General features: G+C 38.5%; 1 protein-coding gene and 1 long non-coding RNA gene across 3 annotated transcripts in view; one reads left to right on the top strand and one right to left on the bottom strand.

Moving 5' to 3' along the window:
* The window catches only part of ZFPM2 (zinc finger protein, FOG family member 2), a 305,809-nt gene extending 304,531 nt beyond the window's left edge, over nucleotides 1–1,278 (bottom strand). For both annotated transcript variants that reach the window (XM_032131306.1, XM_032131307.1), the window contains exon 1: nucleotides 939–1,278. In XM_032131306.1, the coding sequence (XP_031987197.1) occupies nucleotides 939–978 (40 nt within the window). In that variant the 5' untranslated portion in view covers nucleotides 979–1,278. The remainder of the gene's footprint in view (nucleotides 1–938) is intronic.
* A 293-nt stretch (nucleotides 1,279–1,571) lies between these two features.
* On the top strand, nucleotides 1,572–21,738 carry LOC116454545. Its single transcript, XR_004244132.1, has 2 exons — nucleotides 1,572–11,256; nucleotides 15,115–21,738. It is a non-coding gene; the product is annotated as an uncharacterized LOC116454545 (long non-coding RNA).
* The last annotated feature ends 2,874 nt before the right edge of the window (nucleotides 21,739–24,612 follow it).

The raw sequence follows: 24,612 nt of genomic DNA, 5'->3' as shown, positions 1-24,612 counted from the left end.
TCTCCACGTCCCATGATGGTTACTTTGAATGTAGTTCTGTAATACAGAACATCAATGAAAATACATCAGACCAGTGCCGCTGATTTCATAACAAAATTATTTATAGACCCTATTTGGAAACGCCTGACACTTCTAGTCCCGACAGCTAGACTTGTTCAGATGAATAAACTAAAGCACAAAAAAGTTTATGAAGTTAAGACTGTCGTGTGTCGCAGGCAAGAGAAGTGAACTATGAACACCATTAGGCAGAGTATCTTTCAACTAAAAGCCTTCAGCACACCTGTTTCTCAACACAGAAAACAGCTCAAAAGTGTTAAAGCCCCTAAAACGGCAAAGGCGAGTGTGCGCCTATGGTGTGGGTGCAGAGCGAGCCCCGGAGGGACACGAGCGGCGCGGGCGGCCGCGGGGCCCGGGGGAACAGCGGGGCCGGGGCCGGCGCGGCGCTGCCCATGGGCTCCCCGCGGGAATTTGCTGTCTTTTCCCGCACACCGTTTCTGCGGTCCTCTGGTACTTACTGCAGCCCAGGCTCGGCATGGGTCTGTTCACACGCGCTAGGCGCGCGAAGTTGCTCAGTTAGGTAGGGACGGTGTTCGGAGGCTGGTTTGTGTGCTCTCCCGGCGCTAGTTCAACTTGAAAACACATGAGCGATCCCGCTCCGAAACACGGAGCAATAGTTTGAACAGACTACGGGGCGGCAGCATGAGCTCCAAAGGAGCGAAAAAAACCGAGACAGTGAGGAGCTTGCTCAACCCGCATCGGAGCAGCTCCCAGCTTTCGCTCGTGTCCCGTTTCTCTCTCCCCCTACTCAGACTCTCTGCCAAAGTTTCATCAGTCCGTACTCCGGACCCCCCTACTGATCCCACATCCACCTCTCTCGCGTCTCCCAAGAACGAGATAAATAAAAGTCTGTTAGAGGGAGCCCCCCTCAGGAAACTTACGTTTGATCTGCCTGGGTTTGCTCTGTTTCCTTCGGGACATGCTGCTCGGCTGCCTCTCCTGCCTTGCTCCAGGTACAGGAGTGGAGCTGGGAGGGGACGGGGGTGGAGGGAGGGTGACAGATCAACAGACGGGATTCATAGAGAAGCCGGTGACCGCCTTGAGATGCAAAGTCAAATGACAGAAAAACAAGGAGAAGGGTAAGAGTGTGTGCGCGCGTGACGGAGGAAGAGGGGAAGAGAAACGGAGATCGGGGTGGGTGAGACGGAAAGCGAGAATGAGGGGAGAGAGAAGCAGAAAGAACCGAGGGAGGGAGCAGGGGAAGGAGCGAGGGAGGGAGGGAGGGAGGGAGAGAGAGAGGAGGAAGGAAGAGAGGGAGGGAGGGAGGGAGGGAGAGAGGGAGGGGAGAGCTTGGCTCCTCGCTCTCTCTCTCCCTCTCCCGCCCGCTCTCTGCCGTTGCCGCGCCACCTCCGCCGCCCGCGCCGCGCTCCGCTCCGACTGACAGGCGGCAGGAGGTGCCGGCGAGGGAGGGGGCGAGGGAGGGGCTTTCCGGGACGGGGGGGGGGGGGGGGGGGGGGGGGGCGGAAAGAGGGGGGCGTTTGTCCGTCAGGCTTGACGGGCAGTGGCTACTACCAGCGACAAGTCCGCATGCAAATCGCCTCCTGCCTCTGGGGCACGGGCTGTCGAGGCGGGAGGCTTCAATCGTCCCGGCGCTGCCAGGGCTTCTGGTCACCGGGAGAGCTGCAACTTTCCTGGAAGAGGCACGGCGGGCGAACGGGCGAAGAAAGTCGGTGACAGCAGGCAGCCGGCACGAGTCCCCTCGCCCCGCACAGGGAACCTCCGGGGTGTCCCGGCACCGCCGGTGTCCCCACGCTGCGGCGCGCAGCCTCGGCCTCCGCGCTGCCCGCGGCGGGAGCAAGCGCTTCCTGCCGCGCTGCCCCCAGGCCGAGAGGTCCCGCACGGCCCAAGGCTGGGAGCTCCGAGCAGGTTTCCCACCGCCTTCTCCGGACCGAGGGGTCCCGCTGCGCCTCACAGGTGCCGCCACGCGCGGGCCGCTCTGCCGCGGCCGGAGCCCCGGGCGCTGCCTGAGCCGACGGACGGATGGGCGAGCTGCCAGCGTGCCAGCGTCCTTCCCTTGCGGTTCTCTGGCCGCTTGCACTTAGCTGCGAAAGCCTGGGGAGTCCTGGCTGTGCGGCCATCGCTGTTTGCCCCCCTTCCCCCGCGCCCTCGGGTTTTGACTCGTAGGTGAGCGAGGGAGACAAGCCGGCCGACTGAGTCCCTCGGCTTCGTTAGTTTCGCCTTTCCAAGCAGTGATAGTAGTGAACGTTTTTTTCTTGCCTGGTAGAAGCCAACATTTGACGCTACCGTTACTGAAACCAGTTAAGTGTTTTGACATAGCTAAAACTATCAGCAATGCCCATGTTTACAGTCTGTGTCTTTGGACACAATTTCTCTTGAACGTTCTGTTTTAATGACTTGAATAATGTCATTTACATATATAGTTATAAGTGACCCACTATGAAGAGACTATGCTCTCTGTATCTCAGTGCATTGCCAAGCATTACACGCCCATTACCGCGTTCTCAGTGTTGTCAAACATTACCTTTTAAAAAATTCTGGGAAAAACCACTATCTACACAAATAAAAGAGAATCGGCCTGATTTCATGTATGCCAAGGAAGGACGTTTGATACTGAAATGTCTTTACTACTGTGCTTCCAGGAATTTCAGATCTGACACGTGAATGTAATACAACAGTAAGTGTTCTTAGAGCTTCACTGGCAGGACATGTTCAGGTAAACTGTTAAGCATTGCTTTCAGTCTTAGCTCTGTGGTCAAAATACTCTCCACAGAAGCAGTTTTTGACTTGACCTCTTGACACATTCAGTGCTTTCTTGGGGCAATATTGCAGGAGTCTTCATATAAGCAGCACAAATTCTAACAGGGTGATGTACTAAAATTTTCCGTCATATTTTGTTAGAAAACAGTGTTTGTACATGACAACTGAATTTACAAAACCACTTTTTTATTAAAGAAAAAATAAGATGGAATCTGTGAACAATATTCAACATTTGTTGTTGTTCAGATACTTGAAAGAATCTGAGTAAATAATAAGTGTTTTCTGTTTAGGTGAAGTAATCGTGGTGTGCCAAATTTGTATTTCAATTTCTTTCCTAGAGGTGTATAGGCTCTTGGTTAACTGCCAGTGTAACAGTGGTAGTGTTTTCAGGAAGGTATTCTATGGCAATAGATAAACATGATAATAATACACCAAGTGAAATGCTCTGGTTTTGTTTTGTTGCAGAACAAGGCTCAGAAGGCGGCTTACATGGATGAGAATGAAGAACCCATCTTCCAAATTTAAGTTTATATTTGATCTTTATCCATTCTCAACATTCTCAGTTCTCTTAAATTGCAGTTGGGTTCCCTAATTAGAAATAGCAATGTCTTTTCCTCCATATAGGTTGACCGTTTATTTCTGTTTCTATTTTGTTGCCAGGCTCTCACACAGTTTTTAGTCTGTATAGGCAATTTGGCAGATACTCCCTTTAAACTGTTGTTTAAGTGTAAAAGAATGAAGTTGAGTAATCTGTTTCCAACATTTGAACAATATATGTTACAAGTTACAAGTAACTTGTAAAACTGTCACTGTAACTTAAAAGTTAATACACTTTATGTGGTACAAACCAGTTACAAATAAGTGATAAACAGCAATGCAAAATGAAGCAATGCTAGAGTCTCTAAGTGTTTATTCTTAAATGCTGTTTGGCGTAAATTACATAACATTTTTGTGCTGACTCCTGCTTTTGTTAATATTTAAATAGTACTGTTAGTTATGTATTTTGTCTGTTCGGAGGCATTAAAGCTGTTTTCTGCTTCATCAGCTCAAAAGAGTTAGTATAAAGTTGTATTATTTCTATGACCATTCAGAGACATGTTTGATCTCTTAATGGATTATTATACTTAGTCATTTCCATGTATTTCAGGTTATTTTGGACCTATTTACCTAAAGTTTAAAAAGTTGTCAAAAAAAGAAACATATATATGCCTGCTGCATTAATGTAATTAATGGTGTAAATTAATGAGCAATTTTCTCTAATTCATAGAGGAACTCTTATTTAGTACATTTTAATACTTCATGGAAATTGCCCATTTTCTTTGGCAGAATAAGTAGCCTGTAGTACATCCCAGATGAAAAAAATCTATAGCAGGCCATGTGTAGTTGCTGAGGCTGGGCCAGGGAACAGCTCGAGCTCTGCACGTGATCCGTGATGCTGTGTTTTTGTTAAGCCAATCTCCGGTGCTGCTCACCGGGAGCTGTTTCCGATAAGTTGTGTGGGCAAGGCCACTTTCTTTTGCTGTGGCAGGGGTTTGAGTTGCATGAACACAAGTCAAGTGGCGTGGCTCTCCCCCGGGGTCAAGAATAGGCCCAGCATTTTCTGTGACCCTGCAGAGACAGTCATTCAGAGTAGATCTTTCATACAAACGACCTCTCCCTCGCTAATTGCATAATTTTCTGAACTGCTATAGAAACTGCTGTGTAGTTACAATGTTGTCCGTACCAAGGTGCAGTGCCTGTACCATTCACTGGCTCTTCATGTCCACCTGTTGAATGTTGCCTGTAGCAACCAGACAGTGGTCACAGAGTGCTTTGCCGGCATGGCCGGGGGACCAGTAACCCTAGCCAGGAGGCAACTGCAGCATCTGAGCGTAGGGGCAGGGGAAGAATGTGTCCAGTTTTTGTACTGAGGGAGTGGTGGCCATCTGTCCAAAAGCTGAGGGTACAGACAGATAATTAGGAAATGATGCAGTAAGAATAGTATAAAAATGTAGGTCTCTTCAACCAAAATGGTAACTGGATGTGAGCAGTGGCGGCATAGGACCAGTCCAGAAGATGTATGCTCTTAGTTAATATCAATATCTCAAGAAGAAGAAAATAACCTCCACAGAGGCTCACTTCCCAATAATCTTGAACTTCATCACTTCCAACTCTCTATGCCTTGCTAAGGTTCTACAAAGATTTATAGAAACCCTCTATCTGCATGATTATCACAGTTTAAAACTTAAATTCTGGCAAAGAAACCAGGAAAAGTGCAGCTTAGATTTCATGATCTTCAAGTGCTATTAACTTTCTTATGCACAGATAATATGCATGATTTTAAAAACAATGTCCTTTGTTGGAGAACACTTAATGATTCTTAGAACAATCTTTCCATTCTGTCATTGAAATGAGGAAGTACTAACATTTTGAAATATTTTCTTGGAAGCAGAATTAACCTCTTGACTAGCAATTATGGATTTCCTGTCTTTTTTTTTTTTTTTTTTTTGCAAGAAGAAGGATGTACACTGAGGAAAATAACTTCAGAATTCTTACATAAATCTGTATACAGGCTATTATATGCAAAGATACTGCTGTATAATGAAGATACCATGAAGTTTAGGCAGCAATTGAATTTTTAAAAAAATATGCTTAATTTTTGTGTTGTATACATAATCGAGTTCTGACTACTCATAACATCAAATAAGAGTATGTAATGTTAAAAATATAATGGCATAGGTTCTGTTGGGCTCTTAGGCTGCGATTTCCATAGTAAGGACTTGGCTTCTTCCATGATTTTAATCGTAATGTTTGGTTCATTAGCTCTTAATGAAAGAGAAAAGGCTGGTATTTTTCCAAGTATTATCCACTTAGAGCATTAGGAAGAGTACAGGGCATAGCTTTTTAGAACTTTATTCCTCTTTTTCATTGGCCAAGAGTGAAATAGGTAACTAGATTGATCATGAAATTGTTAAGGTTCCAAATTAATACCCCTCTAACATGAATATGGGACAATTCACACTTTTCCCAGCTCTTTGAAAAATAGACAGTTTATTCTTATTTTGCAATGTGTAGATTTTCTGTGTGGTCATGCCATATTCCAAGACAGCAAGAAAATAGACCTAAATATATCGCTGGGCAGCTGATAGATGATCAGTCTGAGCTTTGAATTTAGAAGTAACACTTCCTCTGGCTTTTGAAATAAAGAAGAAAAAACTCTTGCCAGTGTGTTTCTAAATGACATATAGGAAAAATGCTGCAAGCCAGATTCCTCACATGCAAAAGAACCTACAGAAGATCTGAGGATATCCAAGACAATGGGTGAGACCAGTGGATATGAACTGCCCTTTCAACCAGTCCTGTAGACAAGTTAGAACCAAATTGCTACTACATTTTTTTGTGAATGTTTTACTCCCTAGGAATGATCACAGTCCTACAGTGAAGTTCCTGGCCACAGGATTTCAATAGATGCAGCAAAGTGGGAAGCCAGACTCACAGAGTGCTGGAATCAGTGCTGAGTCAGACTTCACGTTGATAGTCCAGACCTTTGCAACCATTCTGGGACATCTGCCAGTTTTTAGAGGCCAAAACCCATGTCCACTACATCTGGAGAGGGAAGAATGGCATAGAAATAAATGGCGACCTCAGAAACTTTCTGGATTCCTAAGCAGACTTTTCCTGAAGAGGGTATTCTCTGAATTTGAGTTAATTTTTGGTTGGTGCAAAGCTTAGCATTTTCGTGGTGTCAGCTTGCTGTCTCTTTTCATGTATTTATTTAGAGCAGAAATGACTGATCTCTTTTGGTAGTTCATTTATGCAAGATACTTTTCGTCTCACATTAAAATTTATATCTTTTTGTTATCCAAAAATAGTGGCAAAGATTATTCTTCATTTCCTGACTGGATGCTCTCTGATATTGCTCAGGTAATCTTATAGATGAACAAAATGATAGTCTACCAAACTGCTTAGACATTTTGGGCAACTTAAAATCGGAATCACAGAATAGCCAGGATCTTCATAATAATGTAAAAATACTCTTTTTCACTGCACAGGATTGTAGTAATACCTGAAAAGAAATTTGATTTCTTTCTGAAAAATTGTACATACAACTCAGCTCCTAATTTTGACATCCATGCTCTCCTTATAGAAAAAAATATATCTCAATATCAGCAAGATTCTACTGCAAAACTGACTTGCACAAGCTAACCTATCGTGTGCTGTGCCTTCAACTGGAAAAGAAAATTCAGTTGGTGTGCCATAGCTAGAGAAAGCTTTTTGAACAAAGCTGAAAATGTGGATGCATGTTCACAACAAGATACTGTATCACACATATGGCAGCATCTGGAGTATGGGATGGAAGGAACAGTATCCTATGAAGAAATATTCCTGGATGCCTTGGTTGTCTGAAATGCAGCCCATTCACCCCACTGCTTACAGATGGCTACTGAAAACTCAGAAATGTACTGAAACATACATAATCCCACACCACACTTCAGATTTCTGCCAGTAGCAAGACTGCAGTCCACAGCAGCAGTAACTTACTGTTTTGGCATGTGTGTGGGCTTCAGAGGCCAGTTTTGTTACAACTCAGAGAACTTCTCTGCTTTCCATGACCTTACCCTCCCCAGGAACATACTACCCTTAGCACAGTCTTAACTCTGTACAGTCTTCTGTACCGTGCTTCTGAGAGAGGCACCTTTCTGAGACATGCAAACAATAATGTAGCATGAACTTTCTTGAAGCTTATAAGCCCAGAGAGGGAGGAGTTCAGAATAAGATATGAGAAAAATGAAGGAAAGTTAAGGAAGAATAGAATAGAAGAAACAGGAAAGAGGGAAAGAACAGCTGTAGTTTTTTAAAAATCTTTATTTCTATCTTAATTTCTTTTTAGATAAGCCAACAGCAGTACTTCATGTAGACATAGCTTAACACTGAAAAGATAACATTAATTTTGTCAAATTACTGTTTATGACTTCAGAGTGCTAGTCTCATAAAGTAGTGACACAAGTATAAAGTACAGCCTGAGTTGCAGAATTTGAAGTAAAATAGCATTTTCTCTTCTCCTTGGTCTTCTTCCATAACTGTTATGTAGCAGGGTTTTTTTCTTTTTTTTTTTTTTCTTTTCTTTTGGGAAAGATTAGCAGCATCTCTGCTCTTGCCAAATTAGATATTATGGGCATCTCAGTTTGCCCAGTTTCAGTGAAGGAAGTTGCATACACACTAGCATCTCAACAATATTCTCAGAAGCATCCTATGATCAGGATATTAAAAATAGAAAACTGGAAACATACATGATAATTCCTCTATAGGTATCATTGTACCAGTTTACCATTATGGCATTATAATGACAGTCATCAACTTCTTCAACTTTTTTCAACAAGTTTTTCTTCTGCTATGTATCTATTGAATGGATGTTCTTACACAAATGCATAGCGATAGCTGGTGGAGTATATATGGTATCATGTGTACTTGTGTCCTATCTGTTCCTCATACCGTGCAAATGAAACTTCCTCCCCCTCAGAGCAGTTGCATAAATTGTCCTCTCTGTGTATCAGAACTGGTATTGTTTACCCCTTTGAGGTATATATAAAACTATGCATCATTGTCATGAATAGGAATATATGTTGGAGCTTCAAAGTCTGTGCCAGCATAGACTCTCTTTTCGAGATTTTAGGTTCCTCTCAGCAGCATGGACATGTTTTGGGTTATTAAGGGAGTGTTCATAATTTATGCAACTCTTCAATTTATGCCTTTATCCTATAAACAGAATTGACTATGTTAGAAAGGAAATCTTCCCATGCAGTCTTTTGAAAATGGGACCCCCTAAGGTTTTCTACCTTCAGAACCAGATGCTTACTTTGCACAGCAAACTTAGAAAATAAGTGAAAGATATAATAGTCCAGTAGACTGAACAACAAAGGGAAAGTACAGTTTCCCTCAGTAGTTTGTAACCCCATATTCTTTTGAGAAAACTTTTGGGATTTTTAGTAACCCACTTTACAACATAGTAAAGCTAAATTAATCTTGAAGTTGGTTGATTTAAATGCATCATTGATTTTGAAGATATTGGCAATATATGTGTTGTTTAACTCCTTCATATTCTATCTGCTCACAACAAAATTAAGTTCAAATTCCCCTCTCCTCCTAAAATCCACAAGTAACATCCAAAAATTCAGGTAGCACTTTAAAATGTAAAAGTAGGGTTGTGATTTTTCTGAAGTGTCTCAGTAACTTAGAATTCTTTTCAGTTTTCCTTTTTAATCTCTCTTGAAAATTAAAATTAAATTTTGAATCAAGCTGCTTCCAAAAATGTTGCTCTAGAGACAATCCTTTGACTGATAATGATAGTTAGGAATTATACCAGCATAAAAAGGAGAAAATCAAAGTTCATTATTGTTTCCCAGCCACTGATTTTAAAAGGATTAAGGTGGAAGCTCTCCAAATAAAAATCTTGAAGAATAACCGCTCCATAGCCTTTTCCCATCAAGAACCCAAGGGAGAAAGTTGCCCTCAATTTTATAAAATCATTTTCATCAATACAACTGAGTAGTGTTCTCCAGTTATAGAAACAAATTACTTCGCACACATTACACTTTGATGTAAGCAACTAAGTAAAGCTGTCGGATCTATGAGTTTATTTGTGTATAGAGCTTGTTTCATTCAAATGAGCTTCCCTTTATTTGAAAGTATTTCTATAATGGATATCGAATTTAATCTAATTTATGGATCATGTATTCCTGCTTGTGTTTTCCTGTTTTATGGACACTGACCAACAAAGTCGTAGATGTTTAAATGATCCTTTCCCTGGAGGTTGTTCCTGTGACCACTTTCTGGCTATGAAATGTCAAATAGACTCAACTAGCCACAGATGAGCCTATTTATTCAATGTGGTTTTGCACTTACTTTAAATTCCCTTTCACTCACTCTGTAGAACTGGTGCAAATAAAAAAAGCAAAATTTTATATGTGTTGCTCATGTTCATCCATTTCCAGAATTACAGACTGGAATTATTAATGGAGAATTTTTCTATTATTTTGAAGTCACATGTCTGATTTACTTTTGTTACATCATTAACAGCACTGCTTCCTTTGCCTTGTCACCACTTAGGTTCCAAAAAGCACTGATTCTTTAATCCATCATTTTAGTTTGTATATCAGCTATGTGAGCGTCTGTGTTATTTCTGGCCTCAGAATTTTAGGATGACAAAATGGAAACTTTACCTCTTTCAAACTAACTAATAAATCAAACATTTTTTTTTAAATTTTTCTTGTCATTATTCCTATCATTATACTTATGTACAGTTCCATGATATTTTCTGTTCTCCTAATGTGTATGGTACTTGGACATCTGGTTTATAGGCTGTATTTTCTGCTTCCCACAATGCATCTGCTTGTGATGATAAAACAAGATAATTGCTATTCTAAAGGGTTCTTAAGTTTTATTTTGCTCTGTAAAGTGAAAAATATTGTTTGAGCCTTTGGTAAGTAGAGGTAGACTACTGAAATAATTAATAATAAAATCTCCAAAGATTTACTATTTTTTTTAATACCTTTCAGTTGTGCAAAGTAGAAAATTTCTTCAAAATTAGAGACTGATCAACAATTTTGAGTAGATATTCGCCTAATACTACATTAAAACTCATTACAATACCTAAAAATAGAAGTGGATGTGGATTTTGTGTGATTACCATGCATAGAGCACCTGAAAAAAGTATAATATTATGAATTAATTTTCTAAGACATTCTCAACTGATTAATAGCACAAATATTAATTTGTATTTGTGCTATAACACTTGTAGCACAAATTAATTTATCTCATAAAATCTATGTGGCAGTAGGACACATAATGGCTTTGGGACTACTTATGTTTTTGGGTGTTTTGAGCCATAGAGAATATCCCCACAAGCAAGTGTAGAAATTTGGAGCTTGGTGGTAAGCATTTGAAGCACCCAATTTTTATTTTGTTCAGTGCGTCATAATGTGGATATACCAACATTTAAATGGCTAACCTGTGTCTCTTAAAATAAAAAATATTTCAAACTGTACAGAAGAACACCAGTGTAATAACTATCAAATGGTTTAAAAATGAAGGTCCTACTCAGATATGTCTTTAGTTGTCTTGTGAGCTCAAATCAGCTTTGATTATCTTGGCCAAAATGCGGGTTGTGAACAATTTCCTGTTCACATGTACTGTGTAGAAGATTGCCAGCTAATACTTGCATGAAATTAACATTTGCCTTTTTCTTAAATCACCCCTAGTTGGTGACTTTAAACATCTTTTAATCCTAATCATGCTGCCAGAAAAGCTGTGGACCTGCAACATGCAATTCAACACCACAAACGGCAGTGCACCTATTTAATTGTTCTCCAACACATCATTCTGCCTGGGGAGTTGGGAAAAAGGCCTCTGGATGCAAGATATGGAACCTACAGGAAGAACCATCAGTTTCTACCTCATGAAGACAAAGCTTTGATCTTTTGAAAGACAGAAAAATATTGATGAGTATACTTTATTTTGCCTATTAGTCACCTTGTACATAATTTTCAATTGCTATTCACTCACTCACATGCTTCTATCATCTACCTTTCATATTCTTGTCAGTATTTGTCAATATATCTCTCTTGTTTTTACTCTTAACTCCTTTTCCTAGGATTTAACTTTGGTCCTGTGCACTGCGGTAAGAAAAAGAAAGGAATTCTAATAAATGAAAGGAAGCTGGGTAACCTGGGGAATGTCTTATGAGTAATGCTGATGAGAAACAAGTGTATTTTACTGTGACCAAGATAGTGCTAGGAGATCACACTTGGAAAAAATACTCAGTAACAGATAATATTTAAGGAGTAGTGTAGACTTCTAGAACAGGAAGTTTAGTCTTCTAATCAAGAAAATGCCTAAATGCCTGTCATGGTGAGATTTTGCATAATGAAAATAAATTAAAACAAAGGTGAAGCACTTTCATTTATTGCTTAAAAATTCACTTAAATAAAAAAAAACAAAAAAGGAAAATTTGACCTAAATTTCCTGCATTTGGACTGGGTGATATAATTGGACAGACCTATTCCTAGAGCCTTTAGTTCCAAGAAATCTCCATTCTATAAAAATACACAGCTTTAATCTATTTTCTTTACTTTTATTATTTCATTTTGTGTTGTATAATTTTTTTTTTAAATACCCATGTATTGAAAATCATGTCTTGAATTAAATGCAAGAAAACAAGTTGAAATAAGTTCAACTCATTCAAAATTTTAAAATTCAGAGCAAGGCATTTATAACAAGTTGATCTTAGAACACAAAGGCATGCGTATACTAAATGAACCTAGTAAAAAAACTGAAAGACCAGAGGATGTCCTTTATGAGACACAGCAACTCTGGTTCCAATTTTAGACCAGGAACAATTATTGATCAGTGATTCATAACAAATCCCCCTGTTCTCTGAGAGGATTGAAGATCTTGAAATCATCACAATTTCAGACTATCTGTTTCAAAATTTGGTAGCTCATACAAAGCTCTAAACCTCAAACATTTCATATGACCTGAATCTTAATTTGAGATAATGAGCAATGCTCTACAAGACAGCTCAGTTTCTGTTTCTGCAGTTGAGCTCCTGCAGTGACTTCCACTTTCAAACAGCATAAGAAAGTCAGAGACCAGTTCTGTGTGAAACTAATGCCGTATCTGCCTTAAACTTTCATGATGGTTGTAGAAGGTGTTGAAAACCAGTTCTTTATGCTAAAACTATACAAACTGTGAAACTGGTAATGAAATACAGATCTTTGTCCTGAACCAGTTCATGACATCAGTGTATCCCAGTAGCAAAAAAGTTTCACTGTTACCAGGCATTCACAATATCACTAAAAAACCCCCACAACTGCTTTACATTATCACTTACTTGTATTTAAATAGTGCTTGCTAGAATTGTTCTTCCAAAACCTTCCTTTAATTCTGACATGAAGCTAAATGGCTGAGAGCAATATATTTCACTTCATGCAGATGATATATTGCTTTCTTGTTAGGCTTCCTTATTTGAGATGACTTCTCTGTCTTATAACCATGACTAAATCTCCAGCTACAAAATGAATTTGATTAAATCCAACCACTTGACCTTGTCAGCTAATGTCCCCAGACACCTCTTTACTGACTACATTATTCTAGGGGCTTCTAAGCAGTAGAGCTGGAATACTTATACCCTATTCCATGTTCTCTGCTCTCAATAACTACAAACTCTCCAAAATAATTATTAAATTTAAAAATTATCTAGAAGGCTGGACCTTCATCTGTTTCAGGCTGAGTTATTTTCTTAAAATTAATTATTTTCTTAAAACATTTAATTTTATCCAGATGTTACCTTATTGTAGCTATCTCTGACAGCTATTTAAGACCTGTAGCAATCCCTCTTGAGGTAAAATTAAAATTAAAAGTAGTTTTAGGAGAAAATTGCATTTCTTCAAGGTGTTAAGATTATTTTAGATTCATACATTGACTTAAATATCAAATCTTAATGGTTCAAAATTAATTAAAATCTACAGGGATATAATCTCTTTATTTAGAATAATGTCTAACTACATTTTCTTACCCTGAGAGATGTAAAGTGATGTAACATCAATATAGAAATGTAACAATAAATTTATGCTCTTTGGCAAATTATAAAACCTCCAGCCAGTGCTTTATGCAGAGTCCCATTGGATTTTAGAGAGTTGTATACCCACCTTGACCTAATATGATTAGAGAAAGGTGAGCCAAGTGAAGGAGCATCAAAAAGAATGTTAAATGTAAATGATGAAACCAAAAATAAATGAGACTATATTGACCACAAGTAAAATTGACCAGAGGCTAGAGTAAGGTTTCCAGCTGTGAGAGCCATTAGCAGAAGTGAATATAGATAATATAACAGGTTTAGGGCAAACAGGCATTTTCAGAGAAGGATTATAGTAAAGAGTACCTATGATAGGAGGGGTTATAATAATTTTAAAATTTGCTTCAGTTATATGCAAAACGTATGTCTTTTATTTTTGAAACAAAATATTATTGCAGCATTTTTGACAGACCAATTACAGTATTTAATTCAAAAGAAAAAAAACTAATTAGGGGTAAGAGTTATATCTGATGCAAAATTTCTCCATTACTTGGTACATGATAGACATCATAAAAAGTCAATACCTTGAGGAACATAGACTTACAAACTTTACCTGTAGTGGTCATATTATATTGGGCTCATTCCTCTGCTACACTGAAATAAAGAGGGGAGATAAAGATTCTTTTATGCCTCCACCAGCTCAACACCATCCTGGCGATAAGCACCCAAGACAGCCTTCAGCACGAAGCTGGAGAAATCGCAGGGGTGCTCTAACGACTGACAACTGGAACAAAACACTCACTACCCTCTGTCAGGCAGAGCCGGGAGAGCATTCCACACTGCACCTCTCCCCGATACTCATTGCCTCCAGGCATCACAAACTGTCTGAATGCATGTAAATATATGTCATTCCTGAAGCTGACAGCAAATGAGGCTTTCTATGAAGATTGCTCAGATTCCATGAAAGGGAAACTTATGGCCATTTTACTTCTCTCCAGAAATGTAAAACACTATTATAGGACCTTAAAATTGCTCATTTTGTTTCCTGCAGCACACTATTTTCTGAGTATTTTGTAAAACACACACACACATAAACACACATCCCAGGTGTACATGCACATATTTACACACATATATATTGCCTATATAGACACACATGGATACATCCATATAGAATTTTTTTAATACGTCCAGAAACTCATTAAATGATGGTAACCCAACTTTAAAAAAGCAGCAGTCATTGTAGTCTCATCACATTATTTTCCTGTTAAACCCTCTCTGATTTTATAATGTCAAGTTTGATCTTGCACAGCTTAGGTGCAGTGTGTTGCTTCTTTCTGTGAACTATCCTCCTATCTATTTCCTAGGCTGTTGTTCCACACTTGTAATCATGTTATTTGAGTGCCTTATGTATTCTAAAAATAACCATAATAGAAGTTGCATGTAAGTGCAAGGTGAGAAGTGATGAACAGGACAGCGACACACCAAAACCAATCATACTGGATGTAAATGGGAAACCAGACCACACTGCAGAGCAATAAATGATTATTATTACTACAATTTATAAAGAACCAAGGTGTTGGAGGCAGTTCAAAGTGCACACAAAGAGACATATTCTCTTCCCTTAAAGAGTTTAATATCTGGAAATGTTGCCCGTCTCTTTCTTATGGTCTCACAGGATAAAACAAAATAGAGAATGATGAGTTAAATGCTACATTATATTGGATCATGTTTAAGCCTATACTGCACCAACAAACTTTTTCCTTTTCCCCCATACTTTATAATAGATTTTTGCCACTAAGGAAGGAGCCATAACAGCAGTTTGAGATTTGCTGAAGGTCCACTTGCAAGGTATCAGTGCTTAAACTCACTTACCTATCCACAACTTGCAAAGGAATTTGAATGAATGTAAATCTTATGCTCATCACAACTCGAACTAAGCCAAACTTTCACATCCTGGAGCCATCATTTCAAAGTGACACCTCCAGCAAAACTTTCCTTTGTCTCCCAGCCAATTGCCTGCACTTGTCTGCAAGTGTGTCCTGCACCGCAGACCTCTGAACAATGGAAGTCGCAAGTTTCCGCAAAAAAATCTAATCCATCATTTCCACTGCAATAGAAAGTACCCTTCATAAAAGAGAACAGTAAACAGTTCCTGAAGAGGAGTATTCCCTTCCACAGAATTCCTTCTCCAAACACACGCATCCCTAATCAACCTCCCTCCTCTAACGCTAACCCTAACATTGAACAATACCACAGCTGCTAACAAGGTAAATGTAAGCAGGCATGAGCTAAACCTTAGAACTTGATGGAAATTATATTCTAGAAAGATGCCATACATGTGAAGGTCAATAAAAGTGAGAACAAAGACAAGAATCTGGTATATGATAATGATTAGTAATCTGTACTATATGATTTAAATTCTCTGTATTACCAAATGACATGATGCTCATCAAAGGTACATAATCCTTTTCTGTGAGGGTACTTTACTTTCTTACGCTGCTAGGTAGATGCCAGGACACACTCTAACAGCCAAGGAGATCAGGAATTAATCTGACTCTTCTGAAGTTAATGGAATCTTTGCCATTTACTTCAGTGGGATCAGGGTCTCACATCGAACATTAACAATATAAAATTATTTCTGAGGGATTGCTCAAGGGTTAAGGTTCTATTTCAGTGTGAAAAAGTAAAGCTAAATCTCATTCTTAATGAGAATGGGTTGTTTTCTCTACAAGTACCATCTATCTCAAATTACAATAATAGAATTTTTTCATTTTCTGGAGATTGATTTGTAGTCTGATTTTTTTCTTTTGTATATTTTGCCTTTTCATACAGCCCCCAAGCTAAGAAAAAGGTGAAAAGGCAACCTATTTGCATACAGTGTTGAAAAGTGAAACAATTTACAAAGCTGATTTCCACTCTGAAATTGCAAGTACCCTTTAAAATAAATATACCTGAACAAGACTAGAAAAGAAACAAAAACATTTGTCTTCCTTTGGTAATTTGTTTTGTGCATCCAGTAAACTGTATTCAGTTTTACTTTTTTCAGGGAAAATTTTAATTTTCCAAGGTTACAAGACAGAGTGTGTTATTCTCTATGCTATAGGAAAAGCTCATGTGCATGCTGACCATTGGACAGTGAAAAACAGTGATTATAACATATTTCAGCACATTGATGGCACTGAGGAGACTGCGTATGAGTATTCAAGGGGAAGCAAAAAAGGAAAACATTTCTCTTATGTCCAGATCACTTGACTCCAAATATATGCCACATTTGATATGTTCTTTTCTCTGAAGATTTTTTTTCACTTTCCCTCAGTTTCAGCAGGAACTTGGAATTTCTGTTCAAAATCAAAGCAGAAGTTTATTTTCATTCAAGAGAATTTGAAAAATTCTATGTGAAACTGAACAAGGACACAAGTTCTGAGCCTTCTGGCTTTTTATGGCTTGTCTTGTATCTGTGTTCTCCTAAATGAAAATGAGAAGGTGAATCAGCCAATCTCTGCTTCCCCTTGGCTCTACAGCAGAGAAACTGGAAACTCAAAGTCACAGCCTGAGCCAGACCTCCCAGTCAGCTAAGATAGCACTGAGGGATCAGTGCCTTGAAAGCAAGATGATCCAGCTCTGATCCAGGGAAAATGGGAGGACTAAGGTACTCATGCTCCCAGACATCAAGGTCAGGCCACTGCGCAAAGTCCGCATGGACTATTTGTGGGTTTGAACTCCCATTTTTGGAAGATTTTCACAGAAAGAGTAAACTAAAACAGAGGAACCTGGCAGCTGGGGACCACGAGCAGATGGCAAAGTAAGATGCCATGTGGACTGCTCGGAAACTCTTCTTGAGCTTCATTGGAAACCTGTCTGCCAAATGGAGAAGTCATAAGAAATATTGTAGTTTTGAAATGTAGGCTTTTTTTTTTAGGAAAACCTAGCCCCTTCAGAGAATCTTAACCAGTTTTCAAAGGCAAGAGAGAAAATAAGCCAAAGAGCTGGATTTTGTAGTACAGCTCCAGCTCTGAGTTGCACATGGGTGTGCAGTGACAGAATTCTGCGGTGTTCATGGCAAGGGAGTGGATGGAGCCTAACAGTGTTATAACAATCTTCATAATCTTCATATAATAATTATTTTATAGGCGATGAATGTCAGCAAGATGTTGTCACCTCACCTTGTTTACAAAACAAGCAGTGATACCTGCAAAGTCTGTATGCTCCAAAGAGCCACTAGAGGGGAATTTACAGTCAAGCAGGTGAGGAAGACTACAGGCTCCAGGCCACATCCTCCAAGTGTGATCCTGCAGTAATTAGTGGTCATTTTTATATTCATTTATATAGTATGTATCAATAGACTTGATGTGTCAAAAAGAGAGTATGTATTATCGCCTTTGGGTGTAGTAATAATAAGATCTGCATCTACTTCCAAATTTTCCCATGTGGAAATTCACTTCTTGTTCGGTCTAGCAGCAATGCAATACCAGATTTTATTAAAAGAATTCAATGTGACTGTCAACAGACAGAGCAGTAGTATTGGATATCTTGTGCTGGAAAGTCGAAATAACACTGCACAGAAAATATCAATAGGGATTAATCTATAGGCCATGGATTTGACCGTTTATTAAATTGGGTTTAGTTGTATAATGCACATTAAAGTGAGATAAATTCACAATTCACATTTCATTGATTTAGCTAAGTTCAATTGAGAATTCATGTTGTTGTTTTGTGTATTTATATTTGACTGTTTCTTCCTAGGAGCTTAATCAGTGTAAGCTTACATAGCCAATACAACCTGCTGTGAAAGTTTGGATCTTTAATACTGTACCATAAGCCATGCTACTGAGGTAGAAAATTTACTGCTGGCCAGAAAAATAAGAATACCCTTCTTTCAAGATTATGAAGTATAGTTTGAAAAGATCTCCAGCTGGTCTTCCAGCTAGTTGTTTTCAGGGAAGGTGTCTTAGACATAGAAAAATATAACAGTGTGCACAGAAAATTGCACATATGAAAGACACAGCATACAAATCAAAAGCTATAATGCCTTTCTCTATTTCAGTACATGTATTAAATCCGGTGGCTATCATCAGCTGTATACTGCCCAAATACGTAAAACCTACAGAGTGCATACATTTCAAGGAAGCCTTTAACTTAACTTGATAGAAAGTCCTTGGAAAAAAATTAATTTTAAATTATTTCTGACTATTTTACTGTTGAATACTTCTTTTTCAGTAAATGGGCTAAATTAGTGTTGCTATCTATCTTACACTAAGTATAATATACCAATAAGAAAAATGAGTAACAATGACATATTAAAAGTTCTAGGTATTCACATTTCTCTTTAAAACATGTAGTGTGATTTTGTTATTCCATATGTATCAATAGTCATTTTAATATTGAATAGCAATATGTAGTATGCTTACAGAACGTGCTCCCCATTAGTCAGTTTTGACATGGTATTGTAGAAACAAAATGATGGAGAAACAGACAAAGAATTTTCCCTATCCAGACTAACAAAAGCATATCTTGAGAGAAGCAAAAGATATGACTACTCAGCTAACTGGGTTCACACTACTGGGGCTGTTAACCATTGAAAAAGAGTGGTACTCACAGTTGCAATAAACAGAGATTTCATTTTAGGAAGGCCTCGTAGTTTAACTGTGTATTTAAATCATTCTAGGGAAAAGAGCTTCGCATTGCTATCCATAGGCTAGCAGAGACATTGTACAAAGAAGTAGCAGCAGCATAACAGCCAGATTGGAGGAAGATTCAACATGCAGCTCAAGGGCATTTCTGCCTACTTCTACTGTGCCATGTCTGGAATTTTATATTTAATCAATTTCTGTGAATCAGTGTGCTGATCAGGGAAAATTAAAGTAGATGGAACTCTGATTACCACATCCAGAAGCTAAAAGTGCCACTGCATCAGCCTATAGACTTTCACCTGAGCACCTGTTTCCAACTTTTTAAGATATGAAAATCCCTGAATGAATTGTTTCCAAGACACTCTGGCAGGAAGGTAAGACAAGAGGGTATCCTATTCTGGGAGAAAAGGAAGGGTAGGGATATATCTAGAAACTCTAGAATGAAATAAGGAACTCAAGGAGCTGAAAAGAGCTGGCAAATTACAGGGGATGTGAATGTTTGTAGCCAGGGCACTTAGAGGGGAGAAGAAAGGCTCCCCAGTGTGCACAGTAGGCTTGACCTACAGAAGTAATGCACTATGTAACCTTCTTGTTGATGAAACAACAACAGCAATAAAGGATTATTTTCTCTGGCACTCAAAAGCTTGCCACATACTACAGCCTTTGATTGATAGTAAAATTAAATTAATATGAAATAATCTTAAAATTACAAAGCTTTCTAGAAAGGCCTTTGATTCTATACATGACTCAATGAAACAAAATTTTAAAGTAAATGTGTAAAACTGAAATTAAATAGACTAAGCTGGAAAATTCACCTAACCATAGCCACTGCCACTTTGCTATAGATGTGTTCTAATATTATTCATTCTTCACATAGAGCAATTATAGACTTTCAAGAAATGTTTGAAACAATCGAAATATGCACATCAAATTGACTTCTTTCAATTCTACTCTTTGCTCCATTTCTGAGATAAAGTTTTGTGTAGACTGGCAAAAAATGGTTGTCCTCTGTTTCTGGGAGTTTGTTAATGTTGATAAGGATGATGGTTATCAGGGCATATTTTCCTTTCCTGCCTTTCATTTACTAATCTCTTCCTTATAAGCTCAAGTATACGTGAATCTTGGGAATAGCAGAAGTGGAAAATGCTGTGAGCCACCAACGGTGCAACACGAGTTTTTCTATTTACAATCTGTATGTCCTCATTGGCCCACTGCTTCTCTCTCAAGAGGAAGGTGGAAAATACAGTTTTTCTCAGAAAAGAATTCTTTTGCCCTCTTTTTTTTTTTTTTTCCCCTGGCTTTGTTGGTTTTTCCCCCTGCTACTTTGCTTCTTCCATTACACTTCCTTTCTTTTTCTTCCAGGTTTTTTTCCAGTGTCCTTTTAAAGAGCTAGGAAAAAACCTTTCTATTCCTTGCAATTTGTGCCTTCCTTTGTGCACTAGAGAGATTTTCTGAGTAGGGTCGTAAGTACAGCTCAAGTTAGCAGGTCTTAAGTTAGCATACCAGAGGTAACTGAATTTTCTTACAGTGACATATTGTTAAAATCATCCAACACACACAAATCTTTCCTAACTGGTATCAGTACCTGAGAGTACAAAAGTGGTAGAGTATGCACAATGGAGCAACACTTGACTGTGTTACTGCTTGCTTATGTGCTCATGCCTTTTCTTCTTTTCTCTTTTTGACTAAACTCGTTCTCCTCTGAAGGTAATGTTCAAATATGAGCAAATTCCAGGCACTGTTTCTCCTCAAGCCTATTTGGCACTACACTGAAGATTCAAGATTTTCCAAGCCAGTCTAGAGGGACTTGATTCCCTCAGTTTCACTACCTGGTAAACAGCTGGTTGAGATTCCATTTTAAAATCAATGTTAAAGAAGCTCTGACTTACTAAGTATAACATGTATGATTTTTCTAACATTCAGTACTTTTGTGTCTTCAAATTCCATGTTCATGAGTCATATCAGAACACTAGTTATGGCATTAATCTGTTTTTATGTTCGCAGCTGATATTTATAATTTAGTGCATGAAAACTATGAGCTGCTAAAAAATGTATTTTTACCTTCTGTTCCTGCCCCTGGCCTTTTAGGATAAGAATTTAATTTAATTTGAATTTCATATAGGACACAATATCATATATGAAAGTCAAACCAATTCACGTTTGGATTTTTTAATTGCAATAATTGTCAGGAATACATTTGCTTTGGTTTTTTCTAAAATGTCATATATGACCCTTATTCAACCATACTAAAAGAAAAAGAAGATGACCTCAGAGTAGATTTTTCCCCAACCTTGCACATAATGTATTTCTGAAATAAAGAATTTGAAAAAAAAATAAAGCCATTCATAACATTCACAAAGATGCAGTAAAGTAGAATCTAAAAGATTACCTTTGATTCTTGCACTTACAGATGAGATGCAAAAGCATGTTCTTTAGAGTATGTTCCCAAGCCTTAGTGATGTGTCCAAGTAGTATGATTTTCAAAATCCAAGGAAAATGACATTTCTTTCACTTGATGTTCCAGAAAATTTTGGGAAACTAAGCTACTTACACTCTACATAATGTAAAGAAGTAATGTAACCTTATCTTCCATCAACACTACATAGCCATTTCTTGTTTTGAAAAGAGAATTAGGCCAACACAACAGCAGTGCACAAGAGTCTACTGTACAGTCTATGATCTGCTAAACTGCCTGCCTATGGTAGAAAAATAAGCAAGATGAACCATATGGTAGAGTGGTTTGAAAAACTGATTGCCAATAAAGCAAATATAAATGGCTTTAAGATTCACTCATTTGTGTCTTAAACCAGTATACATAGTGTCTAAATATCCAATAGGAGTATCTGGTTTCATAATACAATTTGGGAGGGTTTTTTCTGCTGGAAAAAACTAGAACTGGAGGTAAAGATCTCAGTCAAGGTTCCAAAACCATAAATGTGTACATACATACTACATGTGTTCATGTAGTTTCCACAGACTTGAATAAGAAAAAACAAATTCCTTGCTTAATGTTTCAGCCTTTTTTGAACAAAATCGGGGCACAGTAATTTGGAAAGTATCTTGAGGGAAAACACCATTTTGCCCAACAGGATAGAAGAAAAAAGATCCATTGCATTGCAAGCTGGTTCTGTCCTGAAGAAACATTTAAATTTGGGGTCTGGAAAAGAATTAACTATTATTTGTTTCTCAAAAACATCTGAAGCACAGTATTTGGAGCATGCATGCTAAGTAGCAAGCATTATCATTCCTCTAATCTCGTCAAAGAGTGGATAGATCCACTAGGATAGGGTAACTGGCTATTGCTTCCACTCTTGAACATAAAAACTGCAGCTTGGAGGCCATCAGTACAAAAAAAAATGCATGCAAAAGTTTTTTCCTGACATCTCTTTCATTCTCTTTGCACAGATATCACTCTGAAATCTTTTATTTCTGTCTGGATTGGAAATTTCAGAATGTTTATTTCTGAAAAAAATCTGTTGATAGTATCATGTCTTGAAACTGTGACAGATAAAAGGATTGAATTTGATAAGAAGGGATAACTAGGTCTACTTGTTTGCTCAGTCTTTGGTCCCTCTATTGACTTATTTAACAAAATTATCAAGAAGCAAACAGTTTGCATTTTGCGCACAATCTCTTGGTAGCTACACTAATTACAAATTCAAGTTTAAAACAATCATCTGCTCTGACCTACATTAAATCTGAACATTTTAATTATTTCTTTCAACTGTTCTAGACTGAATAATAACTGTAAACAAATTCCACCTAGCTTATTTCCTTAATTTTTGTCAGTTATTTCATATTTGGGTCCTATATCCAAGTTTGTACCATAAATAGTGAGTGTGGCCACCTGGACTATGTCAGTGATTGTCCCCCTGTACTGGGCACTGGTGAGGCCACACCTCGAGTGCTGTGTCCAGTTCTGGGCCCCTCAATTCAGGAAGGACATTGAGGTGCTGGAGCGTGCCCAGAGGAGGACAACTGAGCTGGTGAGGGGTCTGGGGCACAAGTCCCACGAGGAGCAGCTGAGGGAGCTGGGGGTGTTTAGCCTGGAGAAAAGGAGTCTCAGAAGTGACCTTAGTGCTCTCTACAACTTCCTGAGAAGAGGCTGTAGCCAAGTGGTGGTCGGACTGTTCTCCTAGGGAACAAGCAACAGGACAAGAGGAAATAGCCTCAAGGTGCACAGGGGGAGATTCAGGCTGGACATCAGGGGGAATTTCTTCACAGAAAAGGTTGTCAAACCTTGGAGTGGACTGGCCAGGAAGGTGGTGGGATCACCATCCCTGGAGGTGTTCAAGAAACTGAACATGGCCATGGTCTAGTTGACGATGTGGTATTCAAAGGTTGAATTCAATGATCTTGCAGGTCTTTTCCAATCTAAATGACTCTGTGATTCTATGAACAGAAAAATTCATCCTGTCATTTTAGTGAATATGCAGACAATTTTGTGAACTCTGATGAAAAAATTTGGTGCATGTAAAGTATATTTACCTTTTTAGAAGAAATGAACTAGTAAACAAAGACTCTTAAGCTTTGCTTGGTAGCTAAATGCAGTGTTGTCCCATTTCTAATGTTTGTGTTTTTTAAGGAAAAAATAGAGCAGAGTTATTTAGAAAGCCTCATTAGAAGTTATTTATTTACCAACCCACAGACATATAAGTACCTTACTTGTAATAGTCAGCTGTACAGACTATTAGCTAAAAACATTTGCTTAGATGTAACATAAGTCTTCTAAAAAGTCTGCATTCTTAAATGTGTTATTTACATAAATGGAGCCCAACTTATAAAACAATGACTTCTAGTCCATGATTCTTGTGCATTTTCTACAGGTAGCAAGCCAGATGCCTAATGTCTGAACACCATATGCATTCTTCAGAAAAGTATTCTTTTTTTGGAGAAAGTAGGGTTAAAAATACCCCTCATTGTTGGGAAACTATTTTAAATGCATTGAGGAGATTCTAATACAAGTGTCCTATCAGAAGTCTTTGAAGAATCAAAAGGTAAACTGATCAATAAATGGGACAGCAAATTGATCAATAAAATCAAATTTTTTATGTCAGCTATAGAATTTAAATAATATGGTTATGTATGGTTATACACTATGTAATTGTAGAACAAAATTAATTTGGGCCTTTCTGTCGCAATCTTAAATATGAATCCTGCACATGTAATCTATCTCTATATAAGCACTATATATGTTTTGGGTATGTATGCATATACCACATCAGTTCTCAATGTACTCTATTTAATGATTTTCACCACCATAAGCAGCCATAAAAGCAAAGATACCAGGAGGTTGTGTTTCACATTTGGAGCTGTACTGCCTGTATCTCTGTGGCAGCCTCTGAGTGCTGGATCTGACTTTTACATGGCTTACTCACTCTTCAGGAGTGCTCAGATGAGTCTCAGTGGCATTTGAAGTACTCCAGGGACTGAAAATTATTTGAAGCCCATTGCAGCACTGTTTCTCCCTTGCCCCTTATGCACTCAGTGTCACTAGCCAGCAGTTCTGAATAGGGCTCATAATGAGTTGCCTCTCTCACCTAACTGCAAAGCCAGGTGTCAGCTGCAAATCTTTACTGGCAGAAAGTTCTAACTTGCTTTCAGCTGAGCCATTCTATGAAGGTTCATCTGTTAAAGTAAACATCTCTATCT

The sequence above is a fragment of the Corvus moneduloides genome, chromosome 1 (assembly GCF_009650955.1).
Source record: "Corvus moneduloides isolate bCorMon1 chromosome 1, bCorMon1.pri, whole genome shotgun sequence".
Lineage (NCBI taxonomy): Eukaryota > Metazoa > Chordata > Aves > Passeriformes > Corvidae > Corvus > Corvus moneduloides.
The sequence above is the reverse complement of the archived record's forward strand: the minus strand, read 5'-3'. Positions and strand labels throughout refer to the sequence as shown.